Raw genomic sequence first — 22,308 nt, 5'->3', positions numbered from 1 at the left:
GCCGTAGTCCAGCCTGGATATTACCAGAGCCTGCAAGACCGTTCTCTGAGCTGCCAGTGGAATTAGCCAGAGAAATGTTTTAATCCATTTGAGAATAGCAAAGCAGGTTGCCGTGACCCTAGACACCTGAGCTTTAGTTTAGTGTTCAATTCTTCAAAGCTCAGGGTTATTACCCACTAGTGGGATTGTTTCCAATGGAGTAAACAGAAACTGCTGTAAAATTGGGTAGGGTTGCTTTCGGGATCTTTCACCTCGTTGGTTATGAGGAGCCAAGAGTCACCCCACTAGCAGGGGCCAGACATAATTTGGGGCACCCAAGGAACGATACTGAGAACACTTTTTTGACCTGTGGAAGAACAGAAGAAGGACTGCATCTACTTTTTTAAACCAATGAGGAGAGTTATACATCCAGGCTTCACTTCTTGATTTCTCCCTCAATGAGTGCCTCTTTTCTGCATCCCTGGCCCATGAGCTTATTTGCCCTTTGCTCCTCAGTCACTGAACGAGAGATGGCTCTATGCACTGGCACCTGTGGGTCTAATAATACCTGATATAACCAGATAATGGCATGCCCTTGTTGCTTCTGGATGGTATGACCACTGCCCTCAGTTTGGCATCCTTCCATAAGAACTGGCAAAACCAATACATAATTTAGCAAAGCAATCCTGATTGGGTTTGCCAATGCTGTCGTAGGGCTTACAATATTTACTCAACGTAATTTAGGTGAAAGAATGTGAAAGGTGTATTACCACTGCCAGGCTGCAGTCTGCTCTTTCTGTAGTGGATAGTTGGTGGATTTAAGCAAAGTTTGCATATGGTGAGGTGTCTTTGTGTGCAGTGAGGGAGGCACAGAATTTCCTGCAGTGTCATATTCATCTTCAATTATGGAGCACCATAAGCACTGGAGTTAATTCTGCTGAAGATGTGTCATAAAAGTTCTATGAAAATTCTTGGGACACAAATTAAAGTATCAAAAAGGCATCAGAGCCACAACAGCAATGGGTGTTTGGCAGCAAGTAGACAATAGGAAGATGCTTGTCAAAACTGCATAAGCACGTGAGTGTCACAGAAGCATAATAGTGGCACACATACAAATGACTTTGGGACTTTTGGACATATTATGGTTACCTCTTGAGCAGGAGCATAATTTCTGTAAGATTACCCCTGAAGCTCTGTATGTTTTTTAATGGGAATCGAATATTTAGAATGAGTATACCTTGCCAAAAATGCAGTAGAGCTGGCACCAAAGTGGATTTCCACTAATACAATGATTGTATTAGCGCGATTCAACATTATCGCTAATGCATTTTGTGTATGGGCAAACACATTTTTCCCATTTAACTCCGCACACAAATCAGTAATTCCGTGCCTAATTCCCCTGGTACTTTCTAATTTTCCTGGTTTTCCTCCCTGTCATTTGATCTGCTTTCAGCAGGTCAAATGTCCTGGAGGAAAACAATTGGCCTCGGCAGGGCTGGACTGGGAACCCAAAACACCTCTGCCAATTTTGTCGGACCAGCCCCCTGAGGGAGAGGGGGGAGTGAAAGTGTGAAGCACTGCTGCTTTTGTGACTGGGGGCTGATATTGGAGCACCGCTGCAAAACCGGCCCTCAGTAACAAAACCACCCCCACTGCTGCAAAACTGGCCCCCACCCTTTCAGCCTACCTGGGAAACTGCCCGCTATGGCTAGTCCGGCCCTGCGTCTGTGGTATGCCCGCAGGCTTTGACAAAGTCCAATTTTGATGAAAATGCACTTTAAACATCGCATGTGTTTGGTAACCCTACATGTTTCAACACGAGCTTCGGGCTGCAGCCAGCACAGCCCAGAAGCACAAGGAGGCAATCGCCACTCCACGTTCCAAAGCTGTGTTGTCAGCAGCTCATGGAATAGCTCCCGAATCCCTGAAATAGTGCATGCACTGAAAAGCATTTCCACAGTTCAGTTCGGCGCTTTTTCATTGAGGTATTCATGATAAAGACTGCAGCCAGTGCTTTCCGAACTTTTTAGAACCACGACCCTCTTTTTAGAATGACAAACTTTCGTGACCCACCTAGCTTTAATGGACGTTAGGTGTTTGATTTTTAAATGCAACTAAAGCCTCATGTGGAAGCGCACTGTCATTTAGAAACAGAACATTTTCCATTGAAATGGCCACTAAATTTGCAGAGACATACAGATTTACTTATAAAAATATATTGCACAAAAATGGTAATCTGTGGAAATTGGGTTTCAGTGAGTAGTCATCATTCAACAAATAATAGCATCAAAACAAACCAAGAAAACGTTTCTTGGTTTGTTTTGATGCTATTATTTGTTCCCATAGCACTTCATATTCAAAATTACATACATAATATGCTTCATTTTTGCCTTCAAAACTGCTAAATATGTACATTTAATTTCCAGGTGTTTACATGTTGTTGTGTGTTACAAATTATGACTTCCTACAGCCTTCATTTTGTCTGTACCCCTTCAAAACTGTCACATAATTCACCTAATTATTCTTTCTCTGACTGCAAAGTGAGAGGCGTTTGTAAACATCAATCCCCATGTTAAAAAGCACATAAACAGCAATTTGTCAGAAGACACAGCCTGACATTTTACATCTGTCACTGAAGCTCAGCAAATGTTACAGGATAAATGCAGAATTTAAAGGCATCTTTATTTATTGGATGAACTTTCACGACCCACCAAAAATCAGCTCGCAATGAGACGCTGCTCTGGTATATGGTTTTACATGTACCCAGGGCTTATAAATTAAATGCTAAAGCTCGTGACCCGCCTGCAGTTTGGGAAACGCTGGCCTATACTATTTATAAAGGACCTAAACACTCATGTTATAAAATATTACATTACTACTATTTATTCACCTGTTAGATTAGTTGTCATAGCTGCATGTTTATTTATACTTATTATTTTTTTGTTTGTCAATCAAAATTTCAGACGAAAGTTCATGTGCAGTTTTTCCACAATATGAAGTGGTAGATGGTATCCTGACGATACCATGCTCTAATCATTATTACAACAATTACTACGATTACTACGATTACTACGATTACTACGATTACTACGATGAGACCTACGCAATAAAATACACCTGCGTCAATGGGGAGTGGAAGGAGGAAAGCTCAGGCTCAGGCTGTACTGATGACATTTTCATTGATCTTTGGAGAGACCTTACGGTAAGTATGAATGAATGACTGCCAGCTGCCTATGCTTATAGTGACTTACAGTGAACAGCAGGGGGCGTGTTGGCCCAGAACATGGACCTGAAAGAATAACCAAAATGATTAAGGGGCGGATTCAACTAGATTTTTTCATGACCTGAGAATCCTATACCGTTCACGTTCTCTTAGGCAAAAAAAAACACACTTCAAAGCAAAATGCCTTTTGTCAGTATCTCTGGGTGAATACTTCGGGGTCTGTGGTATTCAGGTTCATAACAGGTGGCCTTGGGTCTGAAGGGTTTTCAAATAAGCCTGATGTAGCGCCTAAAGTTTTGAAATTTGTAGGGGTGCATCATATTCACTGTTAGTTGGCATCCGCATATAATCAATGTATATTTAGATGTGTCGTGCGAAATGTATTAAGAAATGTATTAGCTATATCGCAACATAGAAGTGTTAGAGATGTGAACACATATTGTGAATGTATTCAGTAAAAAGCATGACGATTAGTTTCCGTTCAATGCAATGTATTAGGTTAAACATGTGACATGATTAAAATTACTCATGTAGGTCGCTTATTCATGTATATGAAAGTAAAAGCACTAATGCTTAGAATGTGATTTAATAGCGTGTTTAACCGAGTAGAGGCCCGAATGCACATATATCGTTGAGAAGAAAGGCCTGTTATTTCTTATGTTAGCTGAATGCGGTAACCCGCAAATGATTTATTCTGGTAGAGGTTTTGGGCTGCAGTAAATTGTAAAGTTTAAAGATGCGAAGTATTTCTCCATCCCATGATCTCACCACAGGTGCAAGGACAGTTGGTTCGTTAGTAGAAAAGGTCTTTGTCAAAGAGTTGAATTATGGGGGAAGCCAGACATGGGAGTACTTTGGAATGTGCGGAGGATGGACAGCTCTGGATGGAAAATTACTGGAAGAAGACCTGGTCGAGGAGGTGTTCCGGAGGGCGTGTTCTATGATTTGGGGTTTTGTATTAGGGACAGCGCCCTGTGGGTTGAGCAGCGAAGAGGTAGGTGAGGAGCTAGAAGGAGCGTTTTAGATCAAGCTCTCTCTAAGTGAAGACTTCTTAGGAAGTTTCACTTCTGACACCTTTTCACGATTTCTTGGGTCTTAAGGGAATATTAAGCAGGGATGTCATCTAGCATAGAGTAGGGACAGAGATGCTTTGGTTTGATGATTCCTAATATTGACATTGGCTTGGTAGTTATCTACCTCATGCTTTTAGAAGTTGTACTTTTGTTTATATTTAGTCTAATGCGGATTCTTCGTAGAGTAGCATTTGTGTTAGTGCCTATTTACCTGTTGTGTCTTGTGCTAAGGTGCCTATATCTGCAGATGTTTTTGCTGATAATAAAATACCGAGAGCAATAGAGATTGAGTTTCGAGTCCTCAATTATGTCAAATTGCGGAAAATATTCTCTGATAATTGTGTTTGCTCCCTCCACGCTATTGGGCAAGTAAAAAGGTTCAATCGACCAGAGTGGGTTCTTGGAGATAACTGGAAAACAAGAAATGGAGATAACTGGAAAACAAGAAAATTGGGCCCCAGAAAGCCCTTTGCTTCTGTTTCGCTGAGAGTGAAGACGGGAAACATGCCCTGGTCAAAATGGTAGAGGTTACGTAGCGAAAGTGACGTAACACCCTCTTGACCTGTGATTGCATCACAAGAAGTAGTTTCACTTAACCTCACTCCTAGTAGCATAACAGGAAGCAGGAACCACGACCGAGCCAAATGGCAGAGGTAGCGGAAGTGACATAACAGGCCCTGTGACCTGTGATTGCAACACAAGAAGTAGGATCGCATAACTTCGCTCCTGGTGGCGTAAAAAGAAGTGATGTCACAAAAGGAAGAGACGCCACATGACCTTTGGTCCTCATGACATTGCAGGAAGTGATATCACCAAATTATTTTTTTAAAGTACAAGTGCAAAGTTAAGCAATATTTTCAGAATTAACAAAATAACAAAAATGTTTATAAAGGACGCACAAAACTATTCGAGTTACTACAAATATAACGAAAGGGCTGCTACCATGTCAGGAATGCAGCCACCCAGGGTGAGCCATTATTTGACAGAAGCCCTTGCTATTCTAACTAGTCAGGCTCCCTAATGTCGAATTATGCGCTACATGAAAAGTCATGGAATTATGATTGGAAGGTTGCCTCAGACCCAAGGATCAGGAACCACATCAACTCTAGCAGCAGTCCAGGCTTCAATCATACTGAAGGAACATACACAGCGAAGTTAGCAGGAGGGAAAACTTTTCTCACCACCCAATAATGCTGACACGGAATGGGCAGTACTAGTCCAAACATTTATCGCTGCTCCTGCGATAGAATAAGGCCATTCGTCTAGGCTTCCAGCTGCAAGAGCAAATACTCCTACCCAGAAGTTCCACTTTGGGTGAGAAATAATATAAGCATTGGTTGGTGCTGCTGTTAGTATGATGATCAATATGATTGCAGCCAGCTGTGTTGAACTGATAAGAAAGGTCTCGGATTACTTTGCCAATTTATGAGTTTCCATATGCCAGTGTCAGAATGGCATATGGCAATGGCATTTCGATGCCAGTCTGCCAATACCCAAGTTAGGCACAGATTTCCACCCCAAGCAGTTTGTGATTTTACAATCTCCAGCCAATCCTTGTAAAAATGACATCGGGGATGATGCAAATGAATGCAGGAAATATGTCAATGGTTCGGGATTCCCTAACCAATTAAAAGCATTCAATAGAAAGATTGCAACTTAATATGGCCAATCCCTTTACACAAATAACAAATCACCCAACTCTTTAGCTTCATCGTCCTATTGGTTTCATTTTCTGTACTTTCAAATAAATTATCAGTCATAATATGTCTGAGTATCCATTTGGAACGGTGAGGGAGGGGGTATGTACATGCTGCTGGTTTAGAAAAAGATAGGACAAGCTGAAGATGACCCTTATGGCATGCCTCAGATCTGCCACTATCCAAATGATTGAAAAAAGAATTTACCTGCTTATCACACACTTAACACGTACTTGCCTATATATGCTACCATTTTAGTCAAGCAATACAATTGGGCGTAAGTAGAGAAAAGTAATATGCTCAAAATCACGCAATATGGGAGTGTCATGATTTAAACTCTTATCTTGATTTCTAGCCTTCAACTTTGCCATTACATACATCTGTCTTTCAAAAGGTACCTCTTCAAATTTGCTAATAAATAGAACTGCAGACAAATCAAGATGCCTGGAGAAGAAATGGAGAAACGCCAAGACAGCCAAAAACTACACCACCTACAAGGACGCCATGACGGACTACCACAACCAAATCAGAACCACCAAAAGGACTTTCATCCACAACAAAATCCTCACAAACTCCACCAAATCCAAGGATCTCTTCACAGACATCACCCCGTCCCAAGACCTCTGCAACAAGCTCAGAACCTTCTTCCACCTCAAGATCAAAAACCTCTACGACAACTTCATGGACCACCCACCAGAGGCCACAGCCGGCCGGCCCCCCAGACACACCAGCCAGCCCACAATCTCAACCTGGACTCCGATCACGGCCAAAGACACCGCCTCGACCATGAAAGGGATCCACTCATGGGCCCTCATGGACTCCTTCCCCACTGACATCAGAGCCACCACATCCATCGCGCCTGAATTACAACACATCATCAACACTATCTTCGAAACAGGCACCTTCCCAGATGACTGGAAACGCGCAAAGGTCAGGCCTCTACATAAGAAGCCCACAGCTGACCCCACCGACCTCAAGAACTACCAGCCCATCTGCTCCTCCCATTCGCAGCCAAAGTGGCAGAGATAACAGTCAACAGGGAACTGACACAACTCATCGAAGAAAACGCCGTCCTCGACCCGTCCCAATCCAGATTCAGGTGCGCCCACAGCACCGAGACAGCCCTACTCATTGCCACGGATGACATCCACACACTCCAGGACCAAAGACACATTGCAGCCTTCATCCTACTCAACCTATCAGCAACCTTCGACACTGTCTCCCACCGCACACTCATTGCCAGACTACACAAAGCCAGCATACAAAGAACAGCCCTAGACTGGATCTCATCATTCCTCCCAGGAAGAAGCCAAAGGATCAGACTGCCACCCTTCCTTTCCGACCACACGAATATCACATGCGGAGTCCCACAAGGGTGGTCACTGACCCCGACCCTCTTCAACGTCTATATGACCCCCCTCGCTGCCATCGTTCGACCACACGGCCTCAACATCGTATCCTTCGCCAACCACACCCAGCTCTTCCTCTCCCTCACCAAACACCCCGCCACCTCCAGACTCAGCTTCCAAAAGGGGATGTAGGAAGTAGTAGTCTGGATGACCAACAGCTGTCTCAAGCTCAAACGCTGAGAAGACGGAAATCCTCGTCCTTGGAACCACCTCCTCAGCATGGCCCACCAACCCCCTCGGACCACACCAAAAACCTCGGCATCATACTCGACTCATCCCTCACCATGAACCGACAGGTCAATGCACTCACCTCCAGCTGCTTCCAAACCCACCGAATACTCCGCAAGACTTTCAAGTTGATCCCCCCTGAGTCTAGGAAGACAGTCACCCCCGCACTCATCACCAGCAGACTTCACTATGGAAATGCGCTCTACGCCGGCATCAATAAGTCCCTTCTCCGCAAACTCCAAACGATACAGAACACCGCCACCAGACTTGTCCTCGGCACCCCCCGGCACGAACACATCAGCCAACACCTACGAAGGCTCCACTGGCTCCCCATGGAGAAAAGAATCACTTTCGAAATCCTCACCCATGCCTACAAATGCCTACATAACACCGGACCCGAATACCTCAATGACAGAATCAACTTCCACGTACCCAAAAGGAACCTCCGATCTTCCAACCTCGCACTGGCCGAAACCCCGCGCATCCACAGAGCCAGAGCAGGCGGAAGATCCTTCACCCACATCTTGGCCAAAACTTGGAACGCGCTCCCGGCAGACATCAGGCACGCCCCCTCCCTGAACACCTTCAGGAAGACTCTCAAGACCTGGCTCTTTAGCTGAACGGATCTGCTGACCCTCCCCCCTCAGCGCCTTGAGACCCTCTCTGGTGAGTAGCACGCTTACAGTACCCTGATTGATTGCATATTGTTTGTGTTCTGTTGCTCCTCATTCAAGGAATCCCATTTACTTAAAAAAAAAAAATATGCACTATTATGTATAATGCTGTAGACCAGGGGTCTCCAACCTTTTCTGTAGTAGGAGCTACTTCTGGTCAGTGAAAGTTGTCGTGAGCTACTAAAGGCAAAACAATTCGCGCATTTTTTCGAGAGACGCCCCACGCCCAGTTTAATTGACTTTAAGCCTAATTTCTACGGAGTCCTTACTGTCATTTAAACAACAGGGGCCACACTCCCTCTTTTGAAGTGACAGCCAGCCGCAGGTTGTGCTACCTGAAGCGAAAGCTTGTCTTGCTTGGATGCATTCCTGGAAAGTATAACGAGCTATGTGGGGTACAAGCCTAAGACCTCCTTTTGTGAACCTCAATCAACTTGTTCACACACTGCAAAAGTTAAACCTCGACATATATTCCTTACCAAATGTGATTTATTGAAGTCTAGCTTAGATGTACACTCAATAGTTTTCGAAAAAGAGACACATTTTAGAAGAACCTCAATTATTTCCAATTCACCACATACTCTTTTTTTGTAAAGTTTAGTCTACTACTTATTAGTGGTATTTACGTTTCTCATGTGTGACACTTTTAATAACATTTTACAGGAGTTGTTAGAAAGAAAGCGTGTATGGGACAAAATATCAAATCATCATCCATGTATTGAAACACCTAGATTAGATCACCAATTCCACCATAGGAGAGTTTTGGATTTCTAAAGCTGTTGTGCATCAGGTTCCATAGTACTATGGTTCCTCTAATTTTTTTAATTTCATTCAAAATCTATTTCATTCATTGCAACAACTAACTGCCCCACCATCATTAACAACCTTAAAAACTCCTTACTGCTCTCTTGCCCCCCCCCATCCCCCATCATTGAAATGCCTGCCCAGAGGCCTCAAAATAAACATACCAGGGACAGGGCAGAGAACCGGAGCAGGGGAGGGGCAATAACAGGGCGTCAGAGGAGGAAATAATACAACCTAAGACAGGGCAATAACAACATCGGAGGGGGCAATAAGAAGGCATCAAAGGAAGCATTAATAGCGAGTAGAGCTGGCAATAACAACGCATCAGAGGGGACAATAATGAGACATAAGAGGAGGCATTAATTAGAGACAATAGAGAGGGCAATACTAGCATCGTTGTCATCAAAGGGGCTGATAAGGCCTAAAAGAGAACAATGGCGAGGAGTCTGTGAGGGTAACCAGACACGACAATAATATGGCACCAGCGAGGGCAATAAACAGGTACTGGGCATCAAAGAGGGCAATAATGCAGCATCAGGGAAATGGAGCACCAGGACCAGAAATATCGACATGATACCTACTTCACTTAGCTGCTGCCCGGTCACAGAGGAGTCCTAATGTTTGTGTGTCTGGGAAGCTGCAGATGGGTGGCACTTCTAGGCAGCACCTCACTCCGGCCTGCTAGGGCTGGCTGCAGCACTGCAGGCTGAGCACAGGCGAGGCCGTGATTCCGGGACCATTGCCGCCTGTCCCGCGGTCTCCACACAGTGACTGTTCTGTCTGAAGAGTGGAACAACTACATTATTTTTGAAAGTGCAGACGGGAAGAGCTTTTCTTTATCATGTGCCTTTGGTAAAGAAAACTGAAACTTGGCAAAACACTGCTGTCCTGATTTATAGCCCAGAGCTGGAAAGCGGGAGAAAAAGTAAAGAAAAAAACAATGTAGCTGCCTGCAATTTGAGTGCTTGGTTGGGTGATGATTTCTTCTTCGTACCTTCACACAAAAAAATAGGAAAATGAGAGGCAGGACTAAAGGGGCTGAAACATAACTTGTATAACATCTAAATTACTAATTTATCATTTAATATTATATTTTTATCGCAGACATATGGCACGTGCTTGCAATATTTTAATGAGCCGTTGCGCCAGCATGCCAAGCCAGGCCTGTTGGCTTTGCCAGTGCTTGTGTTCTAGTGAGGGTAGGCTGTCGTAGGATCGGAGCAGTGTCATATTTTAAGCATAGAAAGTACTCAGAAGATTTTGGGATGGCGTTTTTTACGCATCTGCGTACGCCCTGGACCGTGTGAACGCTGCACCCACGTCCCACCCTTGATAGTTTCACTTGACTCGAACTAGTATTAAAAAGTCTTAAAACGGAAACTCGCGTGCACATGTTTATGTTTCATTGCATGATTCAAGTGGGAACACAGGGGGCGGCCCCAGAAAGCCCACACGCATGAGAAAAGGCTCCTCTTTTGCATCTTTTAGAGCAGAGAGCTAACAACATTTTACAGCATGTGCAATTCACACCCTAATGTCTGACACGCACAAAAGACAGGTAATTGCTTTTCCACAGTTACCCCTCCATTCATTAGGGGACCAGACAATTAAATATGACGGGGATCCTTTCAAGTCAGCAGAGGTGGATGAGCGGCACCTTCCAGTCTGCCGGGACAATGGGGCCTCCCTCCTGCACCCCTCGAAATCGGGCCAGCGTAAAGCACCGAGAGGGGACTCCGCGTCTAAAGTCGCTGCAATTTACGGTTTCGAGTGACTTTCGCACCTACGTGCTACCGACCTGCTCTGGGGCAGTGCTGCCTTCCCGTGGATTCCTTGCCCTGTCAGCAGGGGGCCTGTGCTCTAGTGATAAAAGACATTGTGTCCCCTGGCTCACAAACAGCCCTGTGTATACAAATCCACTAGCCCTTTGGCTAGCAACATTTGAAGTCACCGATACACTACAGAACTTGGACCCACTATGCCAGTGTCAGGAACAATTAGCAGAAATATTGCAGACATTTTTGCTTTTTAAACCGTGATGATGAATTGCTGTTCGGGGTGCACTACACACAACAGCTGGAATCATGCCACATCTGGGCTTGTGAATTTTCTTCTGTGGGGGTGGCTCAGCACTTTCAACCAAAAAATAAAACCACGACAATATTATATTCCCAGTCTTTCAAAAGCCCGTGGCATACCAGCGGCTAAGGCGCACATCGCAGCTCCAGTCTACAGAACAATGTATATGGTGTTTCCTTGCCAGGCCAGCGCTTTCCAGGTTTGATCTGCTGCTGCAATATGTTCCAGGCAGAAAAAGGCAGGTGGTGGGGTTCGTAGCAGGTCAATACTGCTTGCGCCGCCTGCATGGTAGCTGACTTTCCGGAACCTGCTGCTCCACTCTGACCCACCTGTTGCTTGCTCCGGCACATGTCTTGCACAATCAAGACTGCGGTGCCAAGCTGTGAAAGGCAGGTGGCGCGGACTCCAGTTCAGCAACAGCGTCATCATCTTTTGCACTGCCCCGCCCCAGCTAAGCTGTTAGACCAATCTGAGCAGCTGGTTTTAGTGATGGCAGGCAACAGCTTTGAAAATAGGCCTAAGAACCATAAATGACAAGAATAGGCTACAAAATTGAGATGCAATGCGTGTGCTACTGATGGGGGTTCGGCGAGCTACCGGTAGCTCAAGATCAACCTGTTGGAGACCCCTGCTGTAGACCACTCACTTTTATACAATGACAGCCCTTTTCACTGTAATCTGCTAACATAGAAACTATAAGCAAAGCGCTCCAATGACGTGTTTACGCTCTAGACACAAAGTAATGCTGTGCATTGATATGTGGGTGGCAGATCAGAAAAAGTTATTTCATTCCATTCAATAACTTTATTTTGGTCTCAAGGACCATAAAAGTACAGTTCAAAGCAGTATATAAAAAAAAACAGTATATACATTTAAATCATGATTGGTGCGCTATCATACAACTACTGCGTGTGCCATTGTATAGAAGAAGAACTGCACATTTCGACATGAATGAACCAGGTTTAAAATAGATGCAGTGACATGATTCGACATAAAAATGCAAGTACAAAAAAAGATCTATAAACGGTTAACAACAGATAGAATTTGGCTGCTGTCCCAAATTAATACAATAAAAATATGTAAATACGAACTAGTAGCAACATGATTGCTATTTTAAAAAGGTCCGCCAGCATGCCACATAGAATTTAGGAAGCGGGAAACAGCAAAGACAATGGGGGCGTGAGTGTCATATTTTAGAACTCTATATGCCACAGCACATTGTGTGAAACCTAAGTTCTTGCATAGTTGGATAAGCCAGCGCTGTCGTATTGTTCTGTAGGCAGGACAGAAGAAGACCACATGTAAATCTGTCTCCTCCTTATAACTACAGGCAGGGCATCCATCATAATCTGATTTGGACCATTTGTTAGTGAAACCGCGAAGTGGCAGGATTCCTATTCTTAACTGCATGTACAGTTTTCTAGCCGAGCTAGGTTGCATATCATCCAAAAGGAGCTCCATTGAATAGTCATCTTTAATTTGGAGAAAATCAGCCGTCAAACGGCCATAGGGCGAACTTTGGATGACTGATAATATGTTCATTCTGTACAGTTTTATCAGTTCCAGCCATGAGATTGCTAGGCATGATTCTTCTGGCATTTTCCAAAGTTCTGCTTTGCCCTGATTACTGCAGAGAACCCTAATGTGTTTGAGCCAGGGTAACTTTGTAGAGCCTGGGTTGTTCAGTATCTCTTTGAGCTCAGCTTGACATATGGCCAGTTCAGGGGTCACCCATAGACATCGTCAATAGATTAGGAGTCTAAGGGCTATCTCTTCGCAAATAGGCCTAATGTCCAAATCCAGGGGTAGGGGGATGAGGGGTGTGCTGGGGGGGGGGGAGACCTAACAGCTGCCTCATAAAATTATTCTCGATTTTGTTCAAGCTGGTGGAAGAGCAATGACCTCACAATTCCGCCCCATACATTGTAGCACCCCTAGCCTGGGTTTTTTAGATTTCAGCCACTGGCCCTGCAGGTTTAAGTGAAGAAGTTCTGTGTAGTTTCATGAGCCCTCCCACTGTCTGTGCTAGCTTATTAGTTGCTTTGGTCACTTGGGGTCCCCATTCCAGATGCTCTGTAAGGGTAACACCCAGATAGTCAAACACCGACACTCTTTCCAGTAGAGTGCCGTGTAAAGATGGGTTTGCACGAGACTTGTTTGCAGGGTTGAAGACCATGTATTTGGTCTTTGATGTATTGATCTCCAACCCCGGGTTCTTACAAAAGCGTCAAAGCCATCAAGAATGCTCTAAGTTCCCATGGACGACTTTGAAAGTAAGAGGGTATCATCAGCGAACATCATTGCTGGAACCCTGCCAGAGGCTAGCCTGGGGGCATTGTTGTCCTTTACCTCCCTAAGCTGCTCAATGAGTCCATTAATAAAAAGGCAAGACAGGCTGGGAGCGAGAACACAACCTTGCCGCACTCCCTTGCCCACTGGGAAGCGAGATGTCAATTTGCTGTGTTTCCCGAACCTTACTTGGGCAAAATTGTCTTTGTGGAGCCTTACTAGAATACTAAGGAGGTACGATGGAATTCTCAAGTCTCTAAGGACATCCCAGAGTTTGCTCCTGGGAACAAGATCAAAGGCAGACTGCAGATCTACAAAAATTATATAGAGGCTGCCACCCTCTATGACCACCGTTTTCCAGTACAGGAGTTGAAGCCTGAATAACTGGTCAATGGTGGAGGTATTCTTTGTGAAGCTGGCTTGGTATGGACTCAGGATCTCTTCTTCTTCTATCCACACCTGTAGGTGGTCAAGAAGCACACAAGCAAAGAGTTTCTGGGATACGTCAATTAGACTAATCGGTCGATAGTTAGTAGGCAGAAGAGGGCAGCCTTTCTTAAAGACCGGGTTATTTCTGCACCTCACCAGGTATCTGGGGGGGTCCATCCCAATCATGATTGCATTGAACAGGGACCACAGATACTGTCCCCATACTTTCAGTTCCTCCCAAAAAAGATCCCCTGGTATTTTGTCAAGGCCCGGTGCTTTGTTACTAGAGAGCTTGTTAATGGCATTTAGGACTTCGGGCAGGGTAATCTCTGGGGTTAACTCCTCAGCGGGCGCAGAGGATGTTGGCAAGGAATCATCAAATACGATTGTTGGTGCCATGCTATTATACAGAGAGCGGAAGTGATTTTCCCAAACTTCAGATGATATATTCGGTCGATAGCTGACCCCCCTTGTTTGTCACCTGAGCTGACTATTGCCCAAAATGTCCTCAGATCTTTATTTATTCGTGCAGTTTTGAGGCTTCCCCACCTTTCTATTTCCCGGTTCTTTTTTCCAATTGGATGGTTTCTTTATACAATGCCCATTTTAACTTTGTTCCATTCCTGTCCTTTTCCTTAACTGCGTCCAATAGGGCCCGTTTAGCATTGCGACATTTTGCATTAAACCATTTGAATTTATACTGGGCTTTGGCCCTCCTTGGAGCCACTGGGTGAAATATGCCTTCTGTTTTTGTTGTTAATTCTAAATGCATTTTTACAACTTCCCCATCGGCTGAGGGCAGGCCCTTTGCACCTTCAAATTCCCCTATTTTTACGAGTATTGGGTATACCAGCTGATAGACCTTGGCCATCTTGTCAGGTGACTGTTTGATTTGCGTCCACCTAGCTCTCCTTCTGTTGTTAGCTAATATTAGTCCATTGTCCCTGGGTGCAGTTGTGGGATTGATGTTAGTGTATCCCAGGTTTAGCCTCTTCAGTTCCAGAACCAGGGCGTTGTGGTCACTATCCAGCCTCATTATGACACCAAAATCGTGAACCATTTGCCACAGTCTAGTCTCCACACAGATATAATCCAACAGAGACTCTCAGCCTACTCTGTTAAAAGTTAGCTGCCCCAGACTATCTGATGTTGTTCTGCCATTACATGCTCTTAGTGAATGGACTAGTGTGATTGAGTTAATCTGTAGTGCCAACGGCAACCAGGCTTTAATGGGTCAAATTTGAGGGTCAGGAATTTGCCTTTAAGAATCCTCTTCACTGGGGGTGGTATTGCTTGGATCAATGAGAGGTTCGAATTGACAGGTAAAGTCACCCCCTTTGATCGTCCACACCGATGGATCCATGGTGGAAATAAAGAGGCCCAGCTGGTCTATGGTGGTGGATTCCTAGCTGGTGGCAACCGGTCGGGAATAGACATTTATGAGAGCGATTTTTGTCTTTGTAGGGAAGGTAAGTAGGACACATTGGATATAATTTGTGGGTGTGGGTATCTGCTCGGCACTACACTCCAAATGTGATCCTACCCATATGGATAGGCCCCCTGGTGGCTTGTGAATGGTGAATGGTGCAAAACCTATCCTCCAACAATCTTCCCTGTCCCAGGTTTCCTGAAAATGCATATGTCCTGCTTGTCTACAAAGATTCCCCAATCTGGACAGGTAAGTTTGTTTTTAATAAATCAACAACAAAAGAGTGAGTTAGGTAAGGAGCAAACCAAGAGAAAAGGCGTGGGCAAAAACCAAAATAGTGTTTTAAAAGAACCCTCACTCACCAACCTAGTTGGTGACATGCTTCATCATCGGGTTCCCACCAGAGAGGCCGAATGCCTCTCTGGTGTGCTGCAACGCCTGAATTACAGCGGAGCTGGTTGTGATAGAACGGAAGGTGAAAGTTTAAAAGGTAAATGGTTTTAACCAATAACCAATTTAATTCTGGTAAACCAAAAACCGGATAAAAGCAAGTGAGTCGGACAAGAGCCGGCCTATTAGGTGGGACAAGGCTCGTCCTAATTATGGATAGGTCAACATGTTTCTGCTTAACATGCCTAGTTGGCTAAGCATTCGTCAGGACCATGGGGAGCACCACGGCGGTATGCACACGCTAAGGTGCACCCTAACCAGTGGTGTTATTAAACGGTACAACTTACTCTTATACCGCAAAAAGCCATCCTATAATTCAGGGGCTAGTAACGCCTGTAAAGAAAAAACAGACAAAAACAGACATAACACACATAAAGATATATAAAGACAGACACTTTGTGTCACTTGAATTGCTTATACTTTATGTGATTCAGGTGAACACAAATGGTAGGCCCATGCTGTGACGCGGGAGTCTGTGTTAAATAACATTATGTGGTTATAAAAAACTCCCACAGTAGGGTGCGGTGCTCCTTAAGGGCTAAGAGGACCTATACATTTATAGGTGTCTTTCATTACGATACTTAGCACTATTTGTGTCTGTGAAAAAGTTCAAATAGAACTGTATTGGCTGGTCGACCAGCGATATGCAGTCGACAGGGGCTATTTAGCCATTGTGTATGCCGAAAAATAGCTGACTCGTTCAAGTGGAGTGCATGCTGAAACGAGCGCACATAGTGTTTGCCAGGCGCCGTTGCTCCAGTGCATGACTACAAATAAAGTTGGTAAAAACAACAACAACATGGAAAAACGGGGCTGAACTCTTACTCAGTACAAAGGTATTGTTAGCGTCATGGGTCCGAGAGGGGGGTAGTGAGCTATAGTATCTGTGAGGGTAAAAACAGAAGAAACTGAATTGTCTAGGTACTCACAGGTGGACCTCTCTGGGACCGAATGGATGACGGGGGAAAGAAATATCCACTTACTTCCATGCTCGCACACTCCCGTGGAATACCTGGCTTCGTCCTGCTCGGCCCGGATATTGGTGAGTGCAGAGCGAAAGCGGAAGAAATACTAGCGCTAACCAATCAGGTGATCGCATTTACGTGTGTCACGTGATCGTAAATGCGTGCGTCTACGTGTGACGTCAACTAAAGGGGCGTGTGGTAGTAGATTAAATCCCAGCTATGTTTTGCTCGGAGAATGCTCTTTGCAGAGAAGTTTTAAAGGTTTGCATTCTAGTTTTAATTTCGAGACGGTGGGGGACGGGTAATGTTCCTGTCACTCTGTTTTAGCATATGAGGATATGGGGAATCATAAATCGTATGCGTGCATTCTAACTGCAAGAACTGTGTCCCATCCTTAAAAGCTTGCGAATGGTAGATGCGTGTGGCAACGGACGAACTCCTAGATGTCAATTCATCGTGAGTGGTCATTTTAGTAAAGATAAAGGTGGCAAACTAGTCTCATATTCAAGAGCGGGTGACGGCTAATGCTCGAGAATAAAATAGCTAGCATATGAAGACACAATCGGCATTTGCGTGCATTCACATGCTAAAAATATCTCATAGTTTGTTGGTTAGGAATTGCGGTAAGCTGCTGGTTGTTGGCTACAAGAAAGTAAGTAGTGTCTAAAAACCTTTTCAGTGATTCTATGTTAATGTGTGGGTCTCCAAAGTCGCAGCCGCCTGAGAGGTCATGTCAGTGCGAGGCTCGATTGGGTACATACTTATTTAAAACTACCCTTTTGATCAGTGCGATGGATCAAAAGTAAAGGGGTATTTAAAGGCATCATAAGCTATGCTACACGGAGGCCAACAAGGTGTCATCCTGTGTTTTGTGGGAAAATATCCAATACATTAATTCTTGAAGATAGAGTTCCATGGGATGGTGTCATTCAGACCTGTAAGGTGAGTCGAAAGGCGATACACCCATCTCTGCTCCTTTTCGAAGAGTCGTTGCTGAGTATGTTGTCCAGGTTTCAGTTTCTCAATGACTGACCAGGCCATGTCGTTGGTTGTGTGATTGGCCACAAGAAAATGCTCTGTTAGTTTAGTACTCAATTTCCGACAGCGAATGGTGCTGCGATGTTCGCAGATGCGCTGTTTTATCTTCCTGCCGGTCATCCCGACATATCTCAATCCGCAGGGACAGGTAATCAGGTAAACCACGTCTGTGGAGTTGCAGTTAGTGTGTGTCATCTGCTCCCATCGTTTCCCTGGTTCTAGTTCAAGATATTTTGAAGGGGAAGTCAGGTGGCAAACACTACATGAGCCGCACGGGTAGTGGCCCACAATGGGAGGGAGGCCCCATGCGCTGGTGATGGACACAGTCTGTTCTCTGTCTTGTGGCCTCGGGCGAGTATGAACCAAAGCATCCTTCAGACTTCTTGCTCTTTTGTAAGAGAATAAGGGCTTTTCCCAGTTGTGTTTGTTGCTCGTCAGGATGTTCCAATGTTTTTTTATGGATTTACTGACTGCGTTTGATGCTGCATTGAAAGTGGTCACACACGTGAGAGGTATGGTGTCTTGATCGTCTCTTACATGGTCTTCTAGTAGAGCATCACGATTTTGGTTACGGGCCCGCTTATTACTTTTAGAGAGGATCTTATCAGGGTAACCACGGGATTTCAGTTTCCAGGTGAGTTCTTGTGCCTGTTTCTTGTAAACAGACAATTCGCTACAATTCCGGCGTAAACGCAGATACTGCCCAAAGGGGAGGTTTTCCCTCAGTGGGCGAGGATGGTAACTCGAGAAATGTAGCAAATTATTTTTCGCCGTGGGCTTGTGATGAGTTTCGGTTACTAAGGTATCGCCGGTTCTGGTGATGACCACATCCAGGAAAATCATCTCGTCCTTACTGTGTGTGTAGGTAAATTTAAGATGGGGATCGCAAGTATTTACCCATCTAAAGAAATCCTGGAGGCGCTCCTCAGAGCCCTGCCAAATGATAAGCACGTCATCAATGTACCTTTTCCAAAAGAAAAGATTTGGCAGAAAAGGGTTATGTTGAGCTAGAATGAACTTGCATTCAAAATCGAATACGTATAACCCGGCTACCGAAGGCGCAAAAGTGCTGCCCATTGAAGTTCCTTTGGTTTGTTGGAACAAGTCACCCTTGTATTCAAAGAAATTCCTCTTCAGTGCGAGAGTAGCACAGCTTACAATGAATTCTCGCGGGGTGGTGTAGTTCCAGTCACTGCTCACTACCCCCCTCTCGGACCCATGACGCTAACAATACCTTTGTACTGAGTAAGAGTTCAGCCCCGTTTTTCCATGTTGTTGTTGTTTTTACCAACTTTATTTGTAGTCATGCACTGGAGCAACGGCGCCTGGCAAACACTATGTGCGCTCGTTTCAGCATGCACTCCACTTGAACGAGTCAGCTATTTTTCGGCATACACAATGGCTAAATAGCCCCTGTCGACTGCATATCGCTGGTCGACCAGCCAATACAGTTCTATTTGAACTTTTTCACAGACACAAATAGTGCTAAGTATCGTAATGAAAGACACCTATAAATGTATAGGTCCTCTTAGCCCTTAAGGAGCACCGCACCCTACTGTGGGAGTTTTTTATAACCACATAATGTTATTTAACACAGACTCCCGCGTCACAGCATGGGCCTACCATTTGTGTTCACCTGAATCACATAAAGTATAAGCAATTCAAGTGACACAAAGTGTCTGTCTTTATATATCTTTATGTGTGTTATGTCTGTTTTTGTCTGTTTTTTCTTTACAGGCGTTACTAGCCCCTGAATTATAGGATGGCTTTTTGCGGTATAAGAGTAAGTTGTACCGTTTAATAACACCACTGGTTAGGGTGCACCTTAGCGTGTGCATACCGCCGTGGTGCTCCCCATGGTCCTGACGAATGCTTAGCCAACTAGGCATGTTAAGCAGAAACATGTTGACCTATCCATAATTAGGACGAGCCTTGTCCCACCTAATAGGCCGGCTCTTGTCCGACTCACTTGCTTTTATCCGGTTTTTGGTTTACCAGAATTAAATTGGTTATTGGTTAAAACCATTTACCTTTTAAACTTTCACCTTCCGTTCTATCACAACCAGCTCCGCTGTAATTCAGGCGTTGCAGCACACCAGAGAGGCATTCGGCCTCTCTGGTGGGAACCCGATGATGAAGCATGTCACCAACTAGGTTGGTGAGTGAGGGTTCTTTTAAAACACTATTTTGGTTTTTGCCCACGCCTTTTCTCTTGGTTTGCTCCTTACCTAACTCACTCTTTTGTTGTTGATTTATTATTAACCAGGGGGATCAAGAGTGATTTTCCCTCACCCTCTTGTTGTTATTGTGAAGTTTGTTTTTAAGCCCATCAACATTCCATGACAGATATCTCAATGTGCTGCCTCGATCAATTTCCCTATTTGTAACCTTGATTTCACTACTGGTAGTAGTTTGAGCGTCTTTCACTTCGACCATATAGGTGGTACCTGGGGACCTTGAGCAGACCCCCGCTCTGCCAGTCTCAGCCAAAATGGCATCATTAGGCCCACCAGGTAGTCCACCTGCCTGTACCCCAGACACTTGTAGGCCAGTTATCTGCAAGGAATCCAGTTTGTTTTCCTTACTAGATACCCCGATCCAACTGCCCTCCACCAAGTTGTTATCTAACGCCTGTTCCTCAGAAACCCCACCAGGAGTCAGAATTCCCTCATGTCAATCTACCTCCTCAAGGGTTACAAATCTGTTGCTTACTGGTAGATTGTATAGTGGAGGTCTGGGGGGGGGGGGCATTCCACCTGCCCTCTATTAGTGGTTTTGGTTGGCAGTTTAGGGTACTAGGGGTAGTGCGACCTCTATAAATCAATTGGTGTTGAGTGTAGAAAAAGTCCAGTGGGTATAGCCCAATTCCTGTTCTTAAATCCTGATGAGGTATGGTTTGACAGAGTAAGTAGCTCACAGTTTCCAGATTTTTAGAGTTTATGACTACATAGTCTCCCTGCTCCTTTTTTTGTCGATTTCCCACCCAGCCTATTCTGCGGGTCATTAGAATTTCCCCAGCCCTACGGTAGTCAAACTGCCTGTGTTTTGCTAACCAATAAAGGCACTTGTTTCTGAGATCAAATTGAGTTTCTCTCTGATTGGTAGCAATTTTGGGGACACCAGTCAGTATAATTAAATATGGTGCGCAGGCGGGAGGCGGGTTGATAGTTGACAGATTTTCTGTTTCTAAATCATCATTAGGATGTACTGCCAAGGCCTGCGTAGTCGACATCCTGTTGGGCCGATGTTGGGGCCGACTGGGTTTATCTATGCCTGTTTGGGAGGGAACTAACTCATTACCACCATTCTCATAACTTGTACTTCTGCCTGGCTGTTGATTGTCAGCAATCTGATGCCTTACCTCTTGAGTTGTGGTGGAACCAATCCTTGTCTGTCCACCCAACCTGCCCATCAGAAATGTCTGCCTGGCATTCAAAGTCAATTCCTCCTGATGCTGAGCTTAGATGTGTTTGTCTATTTTCCCCTGCTACTATCAAATTATCCAAGCGAGTGAGTAGGGGGTTCCAGCTCATCTCTTACAATATCCCATATTTGGGCCTTTAAGTCAGTCAGGAGATTCAGTGCCCAGGTAGGATAGTTCTTGTCAACTCTACAATTCAGTAGACTGTTTGGTTTACGATCCAAATCTTCCCCCTCCCCTAAGCTAGATACAATATCCTCAGTCAGATTCTTCTTTTTGGGTCCCACCTCAGTCGATTGTTTACGCTTTCCATTTTTAGGATTGATAGTGGTGTTCCTACTTTTGCGTACAGCTTTTTTAGGTGGGACTTCCAAGGGTGTAGACAATAGTACTTTAGGGGGCACATGGGTATTATTTTGCACAGTTAGTAAATCTGTCGCTAAAATACTTATGTCCGGAGTTAGTGACAAGCGCTGTGAGAAGGTGGCCTGATATATGCTGTCCACTAGTTCTAGTGGGCACCTTGTATCAGTCCAAACAACCCCTTATGGTGATAGGTTAAAGACAACCTTTTTTGAAAGCTATCCTAGGGGTAGCTATGGAGAGCAGCCTTCAGGCTAAGTCTTGAAGGAATGTAAAGCAGCTTGTTTTACCAGTCTATAATCTCTTGAATGATCAAATGAAAGGACAACCACACCAGGTATATATTTAAAATATATGTATTTAGGTTAACACATACCCCTCTAGTCTCTTTATGAGACTGGAGTTCGAAGTACTTAAGTTACAAGATAGCAATCATCAGTAATAGCACAAATACACGTTTGGGCCCTAGGGGCGTCCCAAACCATATACCAAAAAAGTGGTATAAGAACCACGACTGGGATAGACACTAGGCCTATAGCCTCTAGAATCGCTGGGACCCCAAGGAACCATCCAAGGTAATGACACAGGGGGCCCACGGGTACTGTATGCAGTGTGAAAACACAACCACGGGTTCCCGTTATCTTCTATGGGCAATGTCGCGGTTGGAATTTTAAAGATTAGGGACACTTCTATTTAAGTCAGGACCAAACCCTTTTGGGCTTAGGAGGTTCTAGGGCTAGCACCCACGTGAGCACCAG

General features: G+C 44.7%; 1 protein-coding gene across 1 annotated transcript in view; it reads left to right on the top strand.

Annotated features, from left to right (window-relative positions):
* The window catches only part of LOC146816671 (adhesion G protein-coupled receptor F2-like), a 499,236-nt gene that overhangs the window by 194,921 nt on the left and 282,007 nt on the right, over positions 1-22,308 (top strand). The window contains exon 7 of the mRNA XM_085609542.1: positions 2,943-3,181. Within this exon, the coding sequence (XP_085465668.1) occupies positions 2,943-3,181 (239 nt within the window). The remainder of the gene's footprint in view (positions 1-2,942; positions 3,182-22,308) is intronic.

The sequence above is a fragment of the Triturus cristatus genome, chromosome 6 (assembly GCF_964204655.1).
Source record: "Triturus cristatus chromosome 6, aTriCri1.1, whole genome shotgun sequence".
In the NCBI taxonomy this organism is placed as follows: domain Eukaryota; kingdom Metazoa; phylum Chordata; class Amphibia; order Caudata; family Salamandridae; genus Triturus; species Triturus cristatus.
The sequence above is the reverse complement of the archived record's forward strand: the minus strand, read 5'-3'. Positions and strand labels throughout refer to the sequence as shown.